Here is a 22,826-nt window from a genome sequence, read left to right on the forward strand (position 1 = left end):
ACAACTTTTATGAGACCACCCTCTCATTTTCTGATTTCCTGTCTACAATCTAAGTGATTGCATTTAAATGCCCTCCAGTCCTATTCATCTCTTAAACACCTCTACATCATGTTTCAGTTGAGAATAGTTCATTCATGGCCATGTCTTCCTGTGCTTGGGTGTAACTATTTACATTTGGGCTGAACACAGGTCTACAGTACAGTAGCACTACAAGGGCTAACACGGCCATATTTCATTTCGTGCCCTCATTGGAAGCAATAACAAACAGAGCTCAGGGTCAGCCTTAAGGGCACACCTTTAAAGATCAGTGTAATTAACATTAACATTTTCTGAAACATCACCTGTCTTGCTGGGTAATGAGCATCAGATTAGTTTATTTACCTAATTCTAAATGAATACCTTCTAACCTGGGGTAAAGGTGAGTGGGAGGTCAGGCCAGCTAAAGTACTACATTACCATTAATGCAATAAATAGTTGAAGAACTAGATTCCTAATAACATCTGGGAGTACAGTACAGTTCACTAGGGACGTTTCTGCTGCAGCGCTGTTCCCACAATTAGTAGGAATGGCTGGGCAGAGAGACCTGTTGAGATGCATTGTGTGGTCTGCCACTCATGCTTATTTGGGTCAGACAGAGGAGGGCCTGCGCCGTCTCTCTGGGTCTGCCAAGGGTCCCTTCACAACACAACAGGACAGAAGAGTTAGCAGTGTATCAGGGTTCAGACAAGCAAGCCCTTTCCAAAAACAAAAAGTACACAAATGCATGCGCACACACACAGACACACACACACGTACTTTGGCAGGTAAAAAGAACACAATGCCTCTGGGTCTGGTTTTGTCTTTCAGTCCGCTCTATAAAGACTATCTAGCCATTTCACTGACTCACTCAACCAATCGGAAATCATACAGCACTGGTGGCATCACGTCCTAACAGAATGTGGCAACATTATGTCCACACAGGAAAACAGTCCAGTAAAACAAACCTCTTTAGATTATTGTTCAGACTGAGACAGATTTGTTACAGTGACTGAGCAGTGATTCAGCACCAGCAGAGTTCATTCATAAATCTCCCTTTGTAGGGAGTGAAAGAGGTCAAATGTATGGGAGTGAAAGAGGTCAAATGTACAAGTGAGATAACTTAGTAACGTGCCCTCAAACTATGAACTGTCACTGTGATCATCACTGTCTAGTGTCGACTGGTATCTCAATGATTTGTAGCCCCACAGTCACACTCTCCTCTAATTATGGTCTCACAGGAGAAGACTGGAGTCATTTGGTGTAAATATACCCATATGCCAGCAGCATTTATGATCTTACAAGTTCATTTTGAGCTCATGTTCACCTCTAACTAGCCTCTGTAGAGTCCCCAACAACCGGATGTTCAAGTTTTCAGGGGAAATGGAAAGAGAGCCTCGGACATGACTTCTGCTTTTTAACATTAACCAGGTGACATCTTAACTCCTGCTCCTGGATTGGTTGAATAGTGCAGAAGAGAACCTCCCCTGACAGTTTTTAATTTATTTTACACATGCTACGTTTGGTTAACCTCTACCTAACATCGAGAACAGTGTAGAGTTTGAACACACCTGGGATGTTAAATGTGTCACCTGGTCTAGTTCATTCAATGGTTCTCATGAGACAGCACTTTGATGAGGTGGTGAGATGCTGCTATAATCTAACAATAGGTGATCTATGCAGCACAAACACAAACACAAGCAGACCAATCAGAGCAAGTGTTCACAGATGAGAGAGAAGACACCACCCAGCAGGAATAACACTCTCCTAGTCAAAAGTAGTGCACTATAAAGGGAATAGGGTGCCATTTGGGATGCTACAGCCTAAATGTGAGGTGTTGACAGGAGGTACATCTAGTCATTCATTCTCCATGCCAGTGTAATCTCTCTATAAATCTGTGTCATGTCGTCCCCAACACAGCTGCATAATGGCCAGGGTTCCCTTTCACTGGGCGTGTTTCCACAACTTTACAGGACGGAGCAGCAGCAGACAGAGAGAGAGAGAGAGGGAGAGTGCTGAGTGCCCCCCATGGAGCCTCCAGGAACACTATACTGTATGTTCCCCTTCATTTGACCTCCTCCTCATTGGACATGATTTTAATGAATTCTAGTGAATTTAAAGCTTCATGTGTTGTTTGTCTAAAAACACATTTCCCTCTAAGATTGCTCTATGATTGTAATCAGATAAGATTCTCGTATGAACTCATGTCACTTACAGTTTTCTAAGGCAGACACAAGATTGCCTTCACATTCAAATGTGTATCATCTTTAGATGAGGATTGTACTTACTAGCCTTTTCAACAGATGTAAGGATTTCAACCAAGGAGGAAACCTCACGTCTACAAAAGAACACATTTTGAGCACATGGAAAATATTGTATTCACGTCAACGTCCCAAAAAGGAAAATAACTTTCCATTGAGTGGCTTTTCTCCTCAAAACTAAAGCTAACCGTTACATTATAGCTCAGTGACAACTTTTACAGTTGGTCTTTAAACACAATTCTGTTCTTCATGGCAATATACTGTAAATGGAGCTTACTGGGACCCTTTCCAAGATGTGTAGGGAATTTCTTAGCCCATAAATCTTTGAATAAGGTTAATACTGTGAATTGTTCAACATATTAACTGGGCTTCGAAAGAAAACTCCCACTGGGGGTCACTTCACTGTACTTTATTGACCAAACATGAGTTCCTTTGTGAGGAACTGCACTAAACTAATATCAAATGTGAAAGGCAGTAGGCCAATAAAACATTTAAAAATCTGTGAAATAGACTTGACTGTAAAATGATGAAGTCCTCAGTCATATTTTTTTTTATACCTCAGTTAGCAGTGTATTTTGTGGGAACTGTGTGGTACTGTGCAGAGTCAGCTTGATGATAAAGTAACAACCTTAGATAACAGCACAGTTATATCTCTATGGTAATAACAATGTCCTAGTGAACCTTACTTCATAAGGTTCCACAATAGTGCTACTTGTCTGAGATGACAAGCTGAAGCATAAATGGATAATATCTGCTCACCAACTCAATCAACATTAGTCTGTAGCCAGATGGGATGTTTTTGGCTTTCTTGGTTGGACTTAAACCCAGTGAATGTGCAGCTCTGTAAACACAGAAACCGTATTAAACCCTGTCACACAGGGTTGGAGAAACACCCCAATATCATCCCTCCCTCTCACGTCCCTGTCTAAAACCCATCGAGAGAATGGGATGGGAGTGTCTTCCTCCTCTCCCACTTCAAAGTCACTTTTCCACACGGGCTTGGTCAGCATTACAAGCATGTGGACAAGAGGGAAGACCTAATTTACATAAGAAGTGACCACACCAGTTCACACCCAGGTGCTGTGTTTAACCAGACCACTGCTTCCAGGTCCACTGTGCACACATGAGGATGGGGAGGAGACCATGTCCCATCAAACAAGCAATAGAACCACATCCTATAGCACAGTATATGAGGACCTATTGAAACAAATTCAATAAATTAGACATGCTAAATTGGAAGGGGGGGATATCTATACACTCTAAAAAAGTCTTCATTTATACGTATTGTACTGTATGTGACTCACATATTATTTTGAATACATATGCAAAAAATGCAGGTCCACATAAGGACGTCATATGATCATATAACTCAGACTAGCTCTGAATCTGTTTATCAAATAGTTGCCTTCAGCTATTCATACAATAAAATAGTTGCATTCAACTTTCAGTGTGGAGGTAAAATTTTCAGCTGACGGGTCATTTGAAAAGCATCTGAAGCCTGGGTGGTCCAATGTAATGTACACTAAAATAAAACTAAATAGGCTTACATCTCACACCTTAATGTCCAATGCAGACGTTTTTATATCAACATCAAATCATTTCTGGGTAACAATTAAGTACAGTACTGTAATATAATTCCATTAAAATGGGCAAAAGTAGATTTTTAGCTGTTATTGGTATCGAGATTTGGTACTCTCTTTGTTATTGGTCTATTAACCAATTTACAGCATGGTGATATCACCATTCAAAGCTAAAACTCCCGCCCATGTAAACCTGCTGACTAGAAGGTCCTGTGTAGATTGGATTTTTTAACCAGCAAGTACAGTGCCTTCAGAAAGTATTCATATGCCTTGACTTATTCCACATTTTGTTGTTTTACAGCCTGAATTGAAAAATTATTAAACTGATTTATTTTCTCACCAGTCTGCACTCAATTACCCATAATGACAAAGTGAAAACATGCTTGTAGAAATGTTTGCACATTTATTGAAAATGAAATACAGAAATATCTAATTTACATTTATTTATTCATTTGTATTTTTTATTTCACCTTTATTTAACCAGGTAGGCTAGTTGAGAACAAGTTCTCATTTACAACTGCGACCTGGCCAAGATAAAGCATAGCAGTGTGAACAGACAACAACACAGAGTTACATAAGTATTCACACCAATGAGTCAATACTTTTTAGAAGCACCTTTATCAGTGATTACAGCTGTGAGTCTTTCTGGGTAAGTCTCTAAAGAGCTTTCCACACCTGGATTGTGCAACATTTGCCCATTATTCTTTTCAAAATTCTTTCAAATTGGTTGTTGATCATTGTTATACAACCATTTTCAGGTCTTGCCATAGATGTTCAAGTAGATTTATGTCAAAACTATAACTCTGCCACTCAGGAACATGCACTGTCTTCTTGGCAAGAAACTGTAGTGTATATTTGGCCCAGTGTTTTAGGTTATTGTCCTGCTGAAAGGTGAATTAATCTCCCATTGTCTGGTCTTTTCTCTAAGCTCCATTCCATTTATATTATATCTTGAAAAACTCCCCAGTCCTTAGCAATAACAAGCATACCCATAACATGAAGCAGCCACTATGCTTGAAAATATGGAGAGTGGTACTCAGTAATGTGTTATAATGGGTTTTCCCCAAACATAACACTTTGTATTCAGGACAAAAAGTAAATTGCTGTGCCACATTTTTTGCAGTATTACTTTAGTGCCTTGTTGCAAACAGGATGCATGTTTTGGAATATTTGTACTCGGAACAGGCTTCCTTATTTTCACTCTGTCAATTATGTTAGTGTAATGGAGTAACTACAATGTTTTGATCCATCCTTAGGTCTCCTATCACAGCCATTTAACTCTATAACTGGCTTCATGGTGAAGTCCCTGAATGGTTTCCTTCCCTCCGGCAACTGAGTTAGGAAGGACGTCTGTAGCTTTCTAGTGTCTGGGTGTTTTGATACACCACCTAAAGTGTAATAATAACTTCCCCATGCTCAAAGGGATATTCAATGTCAGCTTTGTTTTACTCATCTACCAATAAGAGCCCTTCATGGCGAGGCATTGGAAAACCTCCCTGATCTTTGTGGTTGAATCTGTGTTTGAAATTCACTGCTTGACTGAGGGACCTTATAGATAATTGGATGTGTGGAGTATAGAGATGAGGTAGTCATCAAAAAAATCATGTTAAACTCTATTATTGCACACAGTCCATGCAACTTATGGACTTGTTGAGGGGGGGGGGGGGGGGGGGGGGGGGTACAGACTCACATAGACTTGTTAAGCACATATTTCATCCTGAACTTATTTAAGCTTGCCACAACAAAGGGGCTGAGTACTTATTGACTCAAGACATTTCAGTTTTTCATTTTTAATTCATTTGGATGAACATAGTCCACTTTGACATTATGGGGCATTGTGTGTAGGCCAGTGAACAAAAATCTAAATTGTATCCACATTTAATACAGGCTGTAACATAACAACATGTGGAAAAATCAAGGGGTGTGAATACTTTCGGAAAGCATGTATAAGGAAATAACACTGATTACATTTTTTTCACACTTTTGCAGTTAGTTTCATCACCTGTTGTACAATATGATATAAAACACAGGAATAACGTAATTATGACCGCACTGTGGCTTTAATTGAAACAATAACAAAGCAGTTGCCCAGCCTCTGTTTTAGTAAAAAGCTGAGGGATGGCCTGGAGAAACGTAACCACTCTCAACTTCATAGACAGAGCTATGGATGCAAGGACTGGCCATCCAAATTAAGAGTTTGAATCATGTTTTGAGGCTATACGGTGTGTGTTTACATTTACATAGTTTACAAACATTGGAGTAAAACAAGCTTATATGATTGGTTCTGATGGGGTAGAACAGTTGAACTAAGCTCACGAGGCATTTATACGTTATCTTCTTCAACAATCAATGGGTATAGAGTATAACATTCATTTATAGGTCCAAAAATCGATTTAGCAACTAAGGATTCAAGCTTTAAATCAACTTCCTCGCAAAGTGATCATGTAGCCTTTATCAATTTGACATACTGTATGTAACCAATTTCACATAAAGAAGGCTATTTGAAAATAAGATACTTTTGTCTTTCAATTAGCCCATGTTCATTCCAAGAGTAGTCAGAGTCAAAACATTCTTTACCACGGAACACGTAGCAGGTTAATAGCCTAGGCTTTGAGAATCACATACAGCACTTCCAAGTAGCCTATCTCCCCGAAAACAAATACAGCAAATAGACCTATATTAATTATGAATATTTACATTTCAAAACGTCTTACCTTCAATGACCTCAACCGCAGTAGAAAAGTGATACATCAGGACGAGATGAATAACCAGAGACCACCTGGACATGCTGGAGATAAGCAAATTATGTTAGGTGAGTTAGCCCGAAACTTTTTTGGTCTTCAAAATTAAGCACAAAACATTCAAATAAACACTCTTACCGAATAATCATTTTGGGCTCGATTTGCAAAATCCAATAATTCAAAATGGTCCTTAACGTGCTTAGAATTGGAATCTGCTCTCTCACGCGCTCTGTCTCCTACGGACCTTAGCATCTCCTGCGGCTGAGTGCACTCTCAAGCTCTCTCCCGCGCGCTCTCTCTCTCTTTCTCTCTCTCTCAGCCTGGAGTAAACCCACCAATCGAACAAAGACATTCTCAGTTCTTCAGTGAGTCACTGGCCCATGGACATGGAAATCTGACTCCTTAAAATCCCTCACTGAACCGCTGCGTTAAACTTATTTTCCTCGCCATTTTTATGGCGACTAGTTGAACTGCCATAGACTTTTCCAGTAGCACTGTTTATGATGCTACTGAATATGATGACATGTCAGCTATATTGCAATCATTTTATCAAGCTGGCTGGGGATAGCTCCTCTACATACTGTAAAAAAAAAGTTTTTATAACCAATTCCACAAGTGTTTCATTTAGAGTGTTGCAATAAATTGTCATTTTTGAGTTGGCCTTAATTTTGTTCTGACTCAATGAGACAAATTGGGGAAAATTGAAAAATTAGTGGGTTAACTGCCTTGGACTTGTAACCGAACGGTTGCAAGATCAAATCCCCGAGCTGACAAGGTCCTTCTGCCCCTGAACAAGGCAGTTAACCCACTGTTCCTAGGTCGTCATTAAAAATAAGAATGTGTTCTTAACTGACTCACCTAATTAAATAAAGGAAATAAATATTGGTAAAATATTGCAAAACTAATGGTAAACATCCTTTCATGGCTGATACCTAACAACAGGTAGTGGCACTGTGACAGTGAAGTTTAGTAATAAGGTCATAGGTGAATACCTTGCAAGTCTGTTTGATGTTTAGCTGTCATCAACCACTGGGGTCTGTTAAGGCCTTTCCATAGACCCTGTATCACATTACTCTCAGCACCCTGTCTAGATGCTAATCTGTGGCAGACTTCATGAACTGGACCTGCTGGAGACAAGGGTAGCGCTAGCAAGGTGTACCCTGTTGGCATGTTGACCATGCCAGGCATCCCCACAAATACCTGACACAATATGCTATTATGAGCTGATATCAGTTGATATGCAACTGCACCATATTCCTCCAGAACGGAGTTTGAAATTGGATGTGGTTTCTTTAAAGGATCATGGAGAAGTTAACATCAATCTTGGATGGTCATTGGTCAATCTAACATGATTTAATAATTGTTCATCAACTGATTTCTTACATCAACGTTTATGACATGATGTTTCCAAGAAAACTGGGAGAGGGAAAGAAAGCTCTAATGAAAGCAATCCTGATGAAGATTTATGTTGTTAATTTACTTGCACCGACTTGAAAATAATTTACTCAGACAATTTGCCTAATTGTTATTTTAGCTGAAGCCCTCTAATCAGTCAGCCACACTTTCCTCTGTCTCATAAAACACATCATGACAAAACCATTACATACCCAAACCAAAATTATTACATACCCAAACTAACATGATTACATACCCAAACCAAAACCATTACATACCCAAACCAACATGATTACATACCCAAACCAAAACCATTACTTACCCAAATCAAAGCCATTACATACCCAAACCAAAATGATTACATACCCAAACCAAAACCATTACTTACCCAAATCAAAGCCATTACATACCCAAACCAAAATGATTACATACCCAAACCAACATGATTACATACCCAAACCAAAACCATTACATACCCAAACCAAAACCATTAGATACCCAAACCAAAACCATTACATTCCCAAACCAAAACCATTACATTCCCAAACCAAAATCATTACATTCCCAAACCAAAATCATTACATACCCAAACCAAAACCATTTAATTCTGTAATAAAGGAACTATAGTAGTCACGCACTGACAAAGTTTCACTATAGAGACGGCATTGTTCCATCATATAATTCTGTGCCATGTAATTCTTACAATATGTTCAAAAATGTATAACTCATCTGATTTCTAGTATTTACAGTAATTCAAGGCCTAGATTCATTAACAGATATTACTCAAGAGTTTAGCCTACTTATTTTTGGAACCACAAATACCATTGTTGGGTCTCCATTGCAAGGGGTCTCCATTGTTTTTTGGAGGGGTGGGGGGGGGGGGGGGTTCCTCTCATTAGGCTTTAAGGCTTGTGAGTAGTGACATCTGCATGAGGTATTATTTTCTAGCAGGAGCACCTGTCTCCTCAACCTCTGTATCCCCCCTGCAATATAATGATCATTTGGCTGTTCTGGACCCTGCTTTAACAAGCCAGGTCACTGAGCCTTTTCTTAACGAAGCCACTCAACAGAAACAATTTGTTATCAACAAGGTCTGGTGTCAGCCGACCTCCGACCCCTGGGGTTAAGTGTAGCGGCCAGGGCCTTAAGTTGAGACAAGACACAGCTAGCTAATGACCCAGCAGTGTTATTGCCCTTGGTCAGCTATTGGCTGTCTCTCACAAGTTACAAACCCTGACCTGTAGAGTTAACCCATTATTCCGTTGGCAGATTGTGAATGAATTGTTGGCAATTAATGTTATCGCCAGTAGAGTAATCTGATAGAAAGATTGCAGTCACAGCATGCTTCTTTATCTTTTCGCTCCAAACTATCCCAGTTTGAATCTAGTAACCCCAACGGAATCTAAAGTAACACCCATTCCTCAGTCTGCACTGAGTGTACATTCTTCACATCACTTGCACCTTCGACAAGCATTCTGATGATAACTAAGCACTGAGAACATTACTTTACATCCCAGGGCTTAGTTGAATTCCACTCTCAGCAAGATGCAGCTGATACGTTATTAAAGCCTAAGTCATTTTGTTCTCCACTGAAACCTAGCGAACAACAACCTCTCTTTATTCATAAAACAAAAATGATCACATTCTTGATCTGAGATTCAGTATTCTGTCCTAGACACCAATAGAGATGTTACAAAGAGGCACTCAACAAGTTTAGTTAGATTGGCTAAATTTAAAACGAGGGTCAAATCAACTTTAATGTTAATGTCCCGCAAATTACTTAAAGTGATTTGGCTAGGGCACGCATGGCTCATGTGGCTGGTGGTGAAAGAGGCTCTGGGGAAGGGCAGGTGATATTCTTGTGCGATGTCAGATTGTGCGATGTCAGGCCGCAGGTCTGCATCCTCTTGGACAATTCACATGGTTCTAAACCTAACTGTTCGAGGCAGTGGAAAGGAATGGGAGTTTCAATGGGCAATCAGGACACTGTCCGTTCATTCACTGTTCATTTGATCTCCAAGGATTCCATTCACAGTGTACTCTTAATCGCCAATCTGCCCATGATGACAAACCTGTATGTTGTGGTTAAATTAAACTGTGGCTAAGGAAGGCACAAACCGTGGCCATCAAAAGCATCAATATCTGTATATGAGACCACTATCATCCTTCTCAGAGGTAGATTTAAAAAAAGCCTTTCCTTTTTATGTTGTAAGCCTATTCAACTCACAGTTTTATCATACTCGTTTCAGTAGAATGAGTTTGAATTGGTCATTTTAGGTTTAAAAGTGGAGAGTGGATGAATATTTTCCCAATGCCTGCTTTGTTTCTGAGTCGGCCTACATGGTGAGTTTAGATCTGAGAAGTGAGACTTGCTTTCTTTTACATGATGGGAGGCCAGATCCCCTGCTGTGTCCCTACTGTTGTTATAGGTTGTTGACTGATTGCTTTGGTAACCGCGGTAATGGCTTACGTACTGAAAGTGGATTTTCCCCAAGAACAGCCTTATTATTCACAGTGCTCGAAAAAAAAATGAAATGTGACTTGTGTGGAATGCCATTTGTGGGATGTGACTGGGTTAGCTAGCAGCTTACAGAGGAGGGCTACATCAGGACAGTGCATGTCATTCTGCTCTTTCAAACCATGGGTTAGCAATTGCCATTACCAATCTTAATCAATTTAATTAGTTCAATTCTGATTGAGCACAAGATGATTTCAAAGAAGCTTTCAAATATGTAGAAAATGGAGCCACAAAATGTACATTTGCCATGAACTTTCTGCACACACACAGCCCCCCACAAATACACACTTTAGCACACTTTAGCCCCCAGTATTTGATACAATCTCTGGTAGTATCACAGTTTGTGATAAACATATTTCAATTAATGAGATGTGATGTATTGTATGGTAAACAGCTAAACTTCTTTTTATTTCAGTCATTTAGCAGACACTCTTATCCAGAGTGACATACAGGAGCAATTAGGGTTAAGTGCCTTGCTCAAGAGCCTTTTCACCTAGTCATAGTTGGCCTGGGGATTCGAACTAGCAACCTTACAGTTTCTGGCCAAACACTCTTAACCACTAAGCTACTCCACACTGTCTTAAGTGTCCTCCTGCATACAATAATGCCTTACCATAATGCCTGTAGGGAAATGTCTATAATGTGAGTGAGAAAAACCATTTCCATAGAGGTTTGCCTCCTCCACCCCCATGTCTCTGAAGCAACCTCTTATAGACTGGGCTCTGGGATTGGGGTGTGTACAATGGTTCAAAATGGGACCCATTATTTTAGAATTCTGTCAGGCTTTGAACAGGTTGATATCTGTGGGGTACCCAGGGTGACACTGAGCTGAAAGGGCCACAGTCTGCTCTCTTTAGTCACAGACCATCAAACATCCAGGAGAGGAGAGGTGGGGCATGGATTTGGGATGGGGGCTTCCTACATTAAATGTTTCAAGATAACAACAGTGGAACTACATCTTGGCAAAGTGCATACAAAAGCTGAGAAGTTTGATATCTTGGTAACTGTTTTGAGTGTGACATAAAGCTCTCCAATGTAAATGTATGATCTCACAACCCATGTCACCCTTCTGTACCCCCAATACTAAATCAGTCTGTTCAGTTCTGTTCTCATAGTATTATTTCTCTAAGGATGCTAAAAGCAGCCTGTGAACAAAAACAGAGGTTTCCCCTTCCCCAGTCAGACTCTAAAAAGAGAACAAGACATGCAGTGCAAGGCTCTGGTTGTCCCAGGGAAATATGGCTAATATGGTACAGCATGGTACAACACCCCCATCATGCCATTTATAAGTGGGCCAAGTAAGTGGAAAATAATTGAATAACATCCTGTGATAATAGTTAACCCATAAAGGGAAACAAAACATCATGGAGATCTTAGTTTTTCTGGAAGTTCCTGGCCGATCCTCATTTCCTAATTTGTCTGGTTTGCTCACGCATCACGGCACACCTGTATTTGAAAACTGTCTGTGAGGAAGGAAAGTTTTAGTGAGGGCTTCTCCGATAAGTAATGGGTGGCTGTACTGTCCTAAATGGGAAAACACTAATCACAAACAACATTAACATCAGTAAACATGGCTCACTTGAATTAAATTCTCATGTGCTTTGGGATACAAAATGCATGTTGTTAGAGGCATTATACTTATTTCTAGAACATTAGTTAGCATTGTGTCTGTGACCCTTTAGTCTGGAAGGACTTACATAAGTTGGTTTAACACAGTAGCTGTTTGTGCTGGGCTGTTGGGACAGTTTCAGAGGTTGTTAGGCGTTGATTCCCAGCCACATGATAATAATCCTTGCCAATGGAAAGTGCCCAAGCAGCAAATAAGACAATATCATGGGAAATGTCATAGGATATGCTTCAACAGTTACATGTTGGAAAGTGTTTTCAAATGTATATCATGCTGTTTTTATGGTAGGCTATGATAGTGGATGTTGGATAAAAGTTCAAACTTTGAGTGCAGTACAGTTTTCCAGTCCCAATTTAATGAAAGCCTTTCAATTGCTACTGATAACTGACTGGCCCAGTTTAGTTCTCACTGTCACGAGTGCTAAACCTTTGCAAGTTATTGACAGTGGGAAGTTTTCACATGATTCTGATTGCCAACAAGACCTCTTCAGTAAAATGTTTTGAGCCATTTTCTATTGTATGCAATGTCCTCTGCTAGACAAACCCGGAAACATAAAAACAAGAACTTGGTACAACTTCTATATGGCCCCAGTTGTTATTCAGATTATATTCACATTATTCACACAGTCTCTTAAATATGTAGGCTGTAGCTTGTTTATTCCTAAACAGTGGAATCACACGTTATGAAATGGTAAGGACAATTTTCTAAAATGCCAACAGTCAAGTTTCAGCAAATTCATACATTTTCTCAAACTCCAACAGTCAAGTCTCCTCAAACAGTCTATTTTCTCAATACAATTTACAAAAAAGGAAGAAAAAAGTTACAGAAGATGAAAGGAAACAATAAATATTATACTGCCTACGGATTGTTGATGTAGAGGGAAAACCATACTTACATTTCTCATTTTAGTTTTCAATAAACACTTACTATGGACGAGTAAATGAGTCTTAAGAGTATACTTAGAGATATCAGATATTACATACTCTATACTATTATGATATGCTGTTAACTTTAAATTTAAATACATTAGCTCAGTCATTCATTCATTCAAAATATCTTTGGCACATCTGAACCTATAGGGTTCGTATCAGTACATATCATACGAGGAGAATCAGCTGACATGTTTGTACTTTATCTCCCACTGGATTTCTTTAAGGTGGATTACAGAATATAATAGGACAGCAATATATAATACCGTCAAATAAATCTATAGTTTAATACAAAATAGTGCAACACAATCTTTGCATTCATCTACCATCTGTCTTAAATGATGGATTTAGACACCATGTCATAGAGCAGGTCATAGTCGTATAGTTCTTGCATATTCAGCTGACACTTATTATTAAAAACAACATCAGCTAAATCTTAGTGACAAATAACATACAGTATGTCTTGCATAATTTCATATGGTGCAGACCGCAGACACATACAGGCTCCCTCAAAACACAGTATAACCTCACGAGATTGCACTGAAACAAACATTTAGGTAGGTACTGTAGACAGCATAAGCATTGGTGGAGAGTACAATAATGTCGACCCCATAGTCCTATGTTTACCTGCAATACTCAATGGGGACATAAATAAACGTTTACAGTATCCCACATGAAGCACAGGAATTCACATCCAACATCTGTTGACAGAGTGCAGACAGTCACTGTACATTAAATACATCAATACAAGAAACATGAATGATCTCAATATCGACACACAATGGCTGCTTTCCTATTTAAGTGTACATGTACTGTTGGAATCTGACGTTTTGCTGCTACACAGTTGGTGAGCACAGTACACAGCAACACAGACAATTAAATAAGGTACTATGTTTCCTAATACACTGTGATATGTAAACAGCAGAAGTAGTCAGTCACCTGATTTAGTGAATTGAAAAAGGAATCAATAATGCATACAGTGCAGTAAGTCTAATGTTGCACTAGCCAACACACACATGTCATGCTGTGCAGCAAAATGTGACATGACATGGATACTATGTCACTCGGTTATACACTATTCAGTATAACCCAATGTACTGTACAGTTCATTCCCCATATAACACCTAAATGATAGGCTGCCTCCCAAATTGCACTCTATTTCATATATAGTGCCTTACTTTTGACCAGAGCTGATACAGATGTAGGATCTTAATTTGATGACTCTGTTGCAGGAGAACTTTCCTACAATGCAGGAAATGTAAAAGTGTATTTAAGGTTTAAAAAGGCTTCTAAAGTTTGTAATTTACACTTTGAAATTTCAGACTTGATTTTCCCTTCTGAAAAATGTATCAACCCCTACAAAAATGTCCATTAATTATAAGCCACATAATAATTCACATGTCCTGTTGCTGCAGGACTATTTTCATGCTGTAGCAAACTGGCTCAAATTAAGATCCCTCATCTGTAGGGCTCTGGTCAAAAGTAGTGCACTAAATAGGGAATAGGGTGCCATTTGGGACGCACCCATAGACATTCGAGGATCAGAATGTACAGTTTGACTTCTGTTCTGCCTCATCTCTGACACAGAATCCAAACCATAAAGGCCCGTCATTTGATTAGATCAAATGAAGCCTGGTGATTATCTTAATGTACAGCATATTAAGTTTGGTCACCACAATGGACCACAAAAATCTCAAGAGCTTTGCTTTGGTGAGAACTGTTTCAAATACAAAACTATTGTGTATAGCATATCCATATCTCCTGGCTATGGCTTTATTTTAAAGCTGTTTTATCAGGTATTTATACAGACATTCTATGGGAAAAAAATGTAATTACATAACAGTTACTTAATAATTACCTTAAATAGTACTGTAAAATAAAACATAACCAATCTAATTTAGTGTAACAAAACTACATATTTGTATTGTGGCCTCCCTATGCCATTGTGTATTTCATCAAATTGACATGACAATACTGTATTCCGATAATAGAAAATTGTGCTCAAAGTGAAATTTGTGAGGACATTTAATCATTTCATAATTCGTTATGTTTTGCACAAATGGCTCATATACACAACTGGATACTGAGGCGATTCATGGAAAATGGCTCGCTCAAGGGCACAACTGCAGTAGGCTGCCCAACCTGCTATTTAAACACCTGTCTACCATCTGAACTTACAAGCTACATCCCATATCAGCTAAAGGCTAGACCAGGGGTTCCCAAACCTTTTCATTCCGGCATTGGGGAACATCCTGCACGGGTGCCAAGTCTATTTCTATGGGCAAAAGCTAAAAACCATTAGCTGCCATGAGCTAGTTGATCTGGACATTTATGACAAGTTATAAATAGCTCTCTAAGGTATGCAATGACAAGAGGAAAAATACCCAATGCATTACTACCCAATGAAATTGCAACTTGGGCATTCTACTATTACAACTTTCAAGAGTAAGTTGAAAGCCGGACAGAGTGGGGGGCTATGTCAACAGAGACATCCTCTGCTCATAGCTCAGGGCACTAATGCAGTATAGTTTACTGCGCCCCCCTCCCCCGCTGACTCCTCGCTCGCACCACAATTTGGGAATCACTGGACTAGACCATACTGCATTAGTGCCCTGAGCTATGTCATCCGAGGACGTCTCTATCTAATCTAATATCATTACTCATGCACTTTGTTCTACTGAAACAACTCCTATTCATAACGACTGACATGGGAAACCTGAAAGGAATATGACAAGAAATAAAAAGGGAGGATGATCCAGAGTGCCCTCTGATGTCCTCCACCAGTCAGCAGCAGTGTGTGCTCAGCCTGCTCTAAGAGTGGAGGTAGCCCCCTACTGTCCTCCCATACTGTAGGGGGCGCCCAGCTCCTCTCCTGGCACTGTGGCAGAGGCTGAGGCCCAGCCACTTGGCTGGCCGGCCACACCGAAGGCTCTGAGGCTGCACCATGCCCGCCCTGTGTCTGCTGGCGCTAAGAATAGATGGTGATCACCTCCCTGCCTCCGCCACGCACCAGTAGCACCCGGTCCAGCCCATCCATAAGAACCTCCAGGAACTCCATGTCTATAGGCCATGGGGTAAAGGAGAAACAACTGCAGTCTGGATATAAACATTGATGTGGAAGAGTACTAATGACATCTATGGTACAGTCATTTGAAATGTCAAAAGTAAAAATAATGAGGGCAATAACAGCTGGAGATGCCCAAACTACTTTATGGTGTTCAAAACAGCGTATAGCTTCTATCCATGTCAGTCGATATTACTGTAAGATGATACTGACTAAGTGGACACTCAGTGATCCAGTTAAGAGTATATTAGTGGTTTAAAAAAGGATACAATTCTCATCTCCTCCCTTGGTTTTGGGCGGCCCAGGCATGTTCAGCAGCACCAGCTGAGCACCTTGGGACTTGTTGACCACAACCTCATTCAACTTGACCGCGGTGTGCATCCTCCGAACATTAGACTGGTTCCTATGAGAGTACAGGTTGAACTCAGGAGGAACAATTCTTACATGTTTTCTACTTGGGTTGTGTCCCAAATGGCACCCTATTAATTTTATAATGCATTACTGTTGGCCAGAGCCGTATGAGCCCAATGGGTCCTGTCAAAAGTAGTGTACTATATAGGGAATTGGTTGCCATTTGAGACACAACCTTAGACTATGCCTTATATCCTACTACAGAATGCTATTATAAACATGATATCACACCTGTCATATGCATTCATTATAAGTGACCTGACGGCGTCATGGCTCATGACCAATTAGCTACCCTAAGTCATTGTATATTGAAGGCCTCAATAGACATGCTACGGTATAGACATACCATATACTGTATTATATTGTTCTGACAGTGTTCATGACTGACCTTGTCAGGAGTTATGTCATGTTGATACTACAGAAGCATAGAGATCAGGTTCATGTCATGGTTACAGTAGCATTGTATCAGTAGGCTTAAAATAATCTAATTAAGGAATATTGTAGGTAGAGATAATTTCATGACAGAAGAACTTTGTCTTTAGTAATAATATCACGCCTTACTAACCGATACATCAAGGCATATATGTTATATATAATATGCTTATGGTTATAGCAAACAGTCTCTGCAAGTTAGGCAAGGTCATGCATGCATAGCGAACGTTATCCTTTCCATGCAGATCAACTGAGAGGAGGAGGAGGAGAGAAGTGAAGAAAGACTTCACACAACCCTCGCTTCTCCAATAAAAACTGTAAGGTCATGACATGGAAAGGGAAGGATCACACACACATGCAGGCACACACACACCATCACACAGTTGAGACAAAGGGAAACTTGACTTACAGACTCTCCCACTCGCTAGAAGGAAGGAAACAAAACATATATATAGGTTAATCACATTCTTTCATATACAAATAGGGACAACTGGGCGTCAATGATGGATTACAGACTGATGCCAGGTTATTCACTATATAACGTCCTAAGAACAAAGACTAGTTCAAGTAATGGTACATGACACACTCTCTAATTCAAATAACAGTAGCTATTGTCGCTATGATTCAGTATCTGTGCAGTAGACAGGTGCATCTATGGAATTCCCAGTACCAATACAAAACCAGTACAGAACAGCAAGGCTTGGCTAGACTGAGTAGTGTGAAAGGGATACTTCTGGTCCAACAGCATGTTGCAGTGTGAGCCTGGAGCCTCTAGGGGGAGATACCTACGGTTTCATATTAAACAGGTCCTTCACGCCCACGTTGGGTTCGCTGCGGTTACGGTTCCTCTCGGTGATCAGCTTGTCTTTGGTCCAGGTCATGTGGACGCGGTGGTCGGGCGTGGCGGTAGCGTTGTCGTTGAGGTTGCCGTGCGACTTAGTGCCCAGTTTAGTGATCAGGTGAGCCTGGGGAATAACAACACTGGTTTTACTACAGACCCAGGCAGCACGCTAAACAAAGTGGTGCCTCCCATCAGACAGGATCAGCAGGCCGGCCCAACTGTAGAATGGAGATTATCCTTGTTTTGCATTACCGACAAGAATGATAATGTTACTCCTAACAAAAGATCCACATTGTATTAGGGATGATATTCTCATTACTTAATTTGTCTCCTCCACGGAAAAGTAATGAAATACATTTCAATGTCTCAACATGAAAATAACAAAGTGACATAAAAACAATGCATTACATAGGAACAAAATGAAGTGTACTACAGCAAACAATAATAAAAACATAATGCAAATCAATTGTAGTGTAGTTGAAAATAGTAAATAAAGGAAAGATGAGAACTGGGACTACATTTCTAGTTGAAGGGTTGGGGTTGGCAGTTTTCTAAAACGCTCTAAGTTCTTAGTTCCTAAAAGATCTAAGTCTAATAGCTGCTACAAAGCCGACAACTCTCGGGTAAGTTAATCGAGGAGTGTGGTGACAATGACGTGGAGAGGGCCACAGCAATAGACAGACATCCTATAATTCAGTTCCATTTAATTATTTTGCCACAGACATATTCACTCAGAGCAATGCTTCCCAGCACTGCGTCCAGAAACACATACAGCATTGGAGTACGCTGCTACTGGAACATCTCTGTCATTCCTTAAGAGTTCCTCAAGAATTCACAAATCACAGCCATTTTTGGGGTATTTAATAGCTGTGGCTCTGTCCATGTCAGATACAGGTATGAGGACGGGCTAGAGGGTGACGAAGAAGAGGGGAGGGAGATGCTTATGGGATGTTTATGGGACATCACATGGCTGCTTGGCTACCTCCTCATCCTCACGCATGTCCCTGGATATGGACAGGCTTGGGACCTGTAGTGTGTTTGGGGCCTTTAGTGTCTCCACCACTGATGACTTCTTCCTCTTGATGGAGATACGCGACTCGTCTGTGATGCTCTGAATCTGAAGCCCAACCCAATGCGAGCCCAGAACATCCAACACAGCAGCAGGAAATCAGGACAGGCCAAAATGTCACAACAGTTGGCCAATATTACGAGCCCCACATGACAAGGAAGTAAATAACTACTGTAACAGGAAGGAACACAGATATAATCTGTCCCGTGCGTGAAGTGCAATCGCTGTCTTTGTTTTAAACACTTGCATAGGCCTACAGTTAACATTCAAAGCAGTGATCATGTGTTTGCCTGTCAATATAAACAATGCTTTATTCACTATTGAACCACCTGGTTATAGTGACAGAGTTAAACAGAGCCAGACAGAGTAGAGCACTACGTTACCTCTCTCTCCCTCTCGTTCCTGGACAGCTGCATCTGTTTCAGCATCTGAGAGCGCTGCTCCATCACCAGGGTCTTCTCATAGGTGAAGGCTGCAATGTCACTATCGTGCTGAGGACAGAAATACAAAGCAATATGAAGAATTTGGCACAATATTTTGGGCAAGACCCTGACAAATTGTTTCTTATTGATCCTATATAACATATATGATTGAGTGAGTGCAGCTACTTACCATCTCGACCACCTCCACTACAGCATTGAGACGGAGGTGGTAAAGGAACATCTGCAGGTCCTTCTTCATCTGAATACTGTTGTCATCCATCTGAGCCACGGTGAAGATACGCATCTTACACTTCCTCCACACCTGGGACGGAGAAGGAAATTGTTTAATGGCCCCCTGCAATTCACTTTGTGAACATCTGGCCTCCATTAGAAAGCAGTTTATTTTTTATATATATATATTTTTTACAAAGCAACAGTACCCATGGGTATATGGTGCCCCTGTCACAGTACCTTGTGTTGGCGCAGTAAGAAAGGCAGCAGCATGAGAAGGCCTCCATCATGGACGATCCACCACACATCTATGGTGCCCTCCCCCAGACGGTCCTCAGAGCTGGGGAACTTGTCAATGTTTTTAGCAACCAGCAGGGCCTGATGGGCTGACGTTGTCTCTCTCACCGTCTCTGTGGGATAAGGACCCACATAACAAGAAACCCATATAATTAGGTCCCACAGTTTTGACAGACTCTGGTCAGGTCATTTGGTCAGGAAAAACACTTGACTCGACCATAAGACATTCACTTGCTTGACATTCTCGGATCCAAAACCAAATCTCACTCAAGGTACACTATATGGCCAAAAGTATGTGGAGTTTTGTGGACACCTGCTCATCGAACATCTCATTCCAAAATCATAGGCATTAATATGGAGTTGGTCGCCACTTTGCTTCTATAACCTCCACTCTTCTGGAAAGGCTTTCCACTAGATTTTGGAACATTGCTGCGGGGACTTGCTTCCATTCAGCCACAAGAGCATTAGTGAGGTCTGGCACTGATGTTGGACGATTAGGCCTGGCTCGCAGTCGGCATTCCAATTCATCCCAAAGGTGTTTGATGGGGTTGAGGTCAGGACTCTGTGTAGGCCAGTTAAGTTCTTCCACACCAATCCTGACAAACCATTTCTGTATGGACCTTGCTTTGTGCACAGGGGCATTGTCATGCTGAAACAGGAAGGGGCCTTCCCCAAACTGTTGCCACAAAGTTGGAAGCACAGAATCATCTAGAATGTCAATGTATGCTGTAGCGTTAAGATATGAATTCAGTGGAAAAAAGTGGCCTGAACCATGAAAAACAGCCCCAGAGCATTATTCCTCCTCAACCAAACTTTACAGTTGGCACTATGCATTCGGGCAGGTAGCGTTCTCCTGGCATCCTCCAAACCCAGATTCATCCGTCGGACTGCCAGATGGTGAAGCATGATTCATCACTCCAGAGAATGCGTTTCCACTGCTCCAGAGTATAACGCCGATGAGCTTTACACCACTCCAACCGACACTTGGCATTGTGATCTTAGGCTTGTGTGCGGCAGCTCGGCCATGAAAACCAATTTCATGAAGCTCCCGGCGAACAGTTCTTGTGATGATATTGCTTCCAAAGGACAGTTTGGAACTCGGTAGTGAGTGTTGCAACCGAGGACAGATGATTGTTACGCGCTTCAGCAATCGGCGGTCCTGTTCTGTGAGCTTGTGTGGCCTACCACTGCGCGGCTGAGCCGTTGTTGCTCCTAGATGTTTCCACTTCACAAAAACAGCACATACAGTTGACCGGGGAAGCTTTAGCAGGGCAGAAATTTGAAGAACTGACTTGATGATGCAGCGTTGAAAGTCACTGAGCTCTTCAGTACGGGCCATTCTAATGCCAATGTTTGTCTATGAAGATTGCATGGCCGTGTGCTCGATTTTATACACCTGTCAGCAACGGTTGTGGCTGAAATAGCCGAATCCACTCATTTGAAGGTGTGTCCAACATACTTATGGCCATGTTGTGTAACTAGCTAGGTTAAATTTTCAAATGTATGTGAATGTCTTCTGGAGAAACTACTTTAGTCAGACATACTTGATGATGCTACTTAAAGGTACTGTAGACTATTATAGTAAAGTATAGTAGAGTATAAAATGACTGCTGACCAATGAAGTTCTTCCAGGGGTAGGAGTCCTCAGCCTGTTTCCAGGCCCCTGGCCAGGCCATGAGGACGGCGTTGTGTTTCATGCCCCCCAGCCCTGCCGACTGGATCAGGTGGGAGAAACCATCCCTCAGGTTAGAGGACACCACCACGTGGCAGAAACCTTTGGTACGTTCTGCGTGCATGGCCGACTTGACGTTCTGCACCAAGTGAAGAGGAACAGCCAGGAGGAAAGAGAATGAAAGAGGAAAATGGATTAATGGATGACAGAGTGAATATAAATAGTTTCCATAAATGCTATTTTTACACTTGCTAGACACTCGTAGTAGATGAAACATTTTGATGCAAGAATACTACAGAAATTATGCAGAAAGTATGAAGGAAGCTTTTTTGGAGTTGTAAGCTTTATGAATTCTTTCTAAACTTGGACATGAAGTCAAGAGTGAGTGACCAAAATCATGTTTTAACATGTGTGGCTAATAAATGGAAACATCTATATAGCTGACTACAGGAACTTCTACAGAGCCATTGGCGTTTGTCCTCGCATAGCGTTTTATTGACCTCTTTGTGCTTGAATTAGACCAGTCAGAATGTATCATTGACCATGGCTGGAGGGTAGCATGACAGAGCAAAAACAGAAAGGCAGCTTTCATCAGACTGTAATCTGGGATGAGGAAGAGGACAGAGAGTGAGGTAAACAGATATAATAATGTATTTCTCTTCACCAGTTTGATTGTAAATTAATATTGTAACTTACTGAGTATATTATTCATCTCTAACGGTTTGCCTCTATGATATTTTAGCACACCCATCTGACCTCCCAGCAGGTGGCAGAATTCTCTTTTATGGGATAATGAATTGAGAACTCCATAGCCCCCAATGAGGTGACCGCACAGGAGTAAGAATGTCAGAGTCAGGGATAATATTACTTACTCTTTACTATTTGAGTGGGTGGCTAAATTACACCTGCTTCCAGCGAGCACAAAACACTAGTAATGCAGTTCTATTTATCATATTGGACGGGTCTGAGAATCAGTAGCCAAGGGTGATTCTGTTCCAACTGCGGCTGTTCTGCACATCTTACCTTGTCTGAACACTGATGCTCTGCCACCCTGGTCATGTGATATTAGTGTCTCTCACCTGCTCTGCGCTCTTGGCCTCAGCCCCCAGGGTCATGTAGGTGCCCTCCAACACAGAGCTGACGATGGTCAGACCTTTCCCTGCCTTCAGCTGGGTGGTAAAGGACAGCAGACGAGGGTGTTTCACCCCCAAGTCTGAATCCAGTTTCAGTAGCACCAGTAACTGAGGCCTGGGGGGAGAGATACAGTACAGTCAGTGTATGTTCAGATAAATAGACATCAAGGCAAGCCACTAAACTAGGT

The 22,826-nt window shown here is 41.0% G+C and overlaps 2 protein-coding genes across 5 annotated transcripts in view; both read right to left on the reverse strand.

The window, feature by feature from the left end:
• The window catches only part of LOC109874915 (collagen alpha-1(XVIII) chain), a 43,865-nt gene extending 36,988 nt beyond the window's left edge, over positions 1 to 6,877 (reverse strand). The window contains exons 1-2 of one of the 2 annotated variants that reach the window (XM_031810301.1): positions 6,736 to 6,877; positions 6,571 to 6,644 (exon numbers count right to left, since the gene is read on the reverse strand). In XM_031810301.1, the coding sequence (XP_031666161.1) occupies positions 6,571 to 6,644; positions 6,736 to 6,746 (85 nt within the window). In that variant the 5' untranslated portion in view covers positions 6,747 to 6,877. The remainder of the gene's footprint in view (positions 1 to 6,570; positions 6,645 to 6,735) is intronic. The other variant, XM_031810302.1, reaches the window with a different exon arrangement.
• Positions 6,878 to 12,772: 5,895 nt separating this feature from the next.
• LOC109875213 (solute carrier family 12 member 7-like) overlaps positions 12,773 to 22,826 on the reverse strand; it is a 47,509-nt gene continuing 37,455 nt past the window's right edge. For 2 of the 3 annotated variants that reach the window (XM_031810425.1, XM_031810426.1), the window contains exons 17-26: positions 22,585 to 22,753; positions 21,449 to 21,644; positions 19,777 to 19,946; positions 19,496 to 19,627; positions 19,267 to 19,374; positions 18,797 to 18,931; positions 17,763 to 17,938; positions 17,383 to 17,397; positions 16,400 to 16,533; positions 12,773 to 16,126 (exon numbers count right to left, since the gene is read on the reverse strand). In XM_031810425.1, coding sequence (XP_031666285.1) covers positions 16,035 to 16,126; positions 16,400 to 16,533; positions 17,383 to 17,397; positions 17,763 to 17,938; positions 18,797 to 18,931; positions 19,267 to 19,374; positions 19,496 to 19,627; positions 19,777 to 19,946; positions 21,449 to 21,644; positions 22,585 to 22,753 — 1,327 coding nt within the window. In that variant the 3' untranslated portion in view covers positions 12,773 to 16,034. The remainder of the gene's footprint in view (positions 16,127 to 16,399; positions 16,534 to 17,382; positions 17,398 to 17,762; positions 17,939 to 18,796; positions 18,932 to 19,266; positions 19,375 to 19,495; positions 19,628 to 19,776; positions 19,947 to 21,448; positions 21,645 to 22,584; positions 22,754 to 22,826) is intronic. The other variant, XM_020467467.2, reaches the window with a different exon arrangement.

This window comes from Oncorhynchus kisutch, linkage group LG30 (genome assembly GCF_002021735.2).
Source record: "Oncorhynchus kisutch isolate 150728-3 linkage group LG30, Okis_V2, whole genome shotgun sequence".
NCBI classification, from domain to species: Eukaryota; Metazoa; Chordata; class Actinopteri; order Salmoniformes; family Salmonidae; genus Oncorhynchus; species Oncorhynchus kisutch.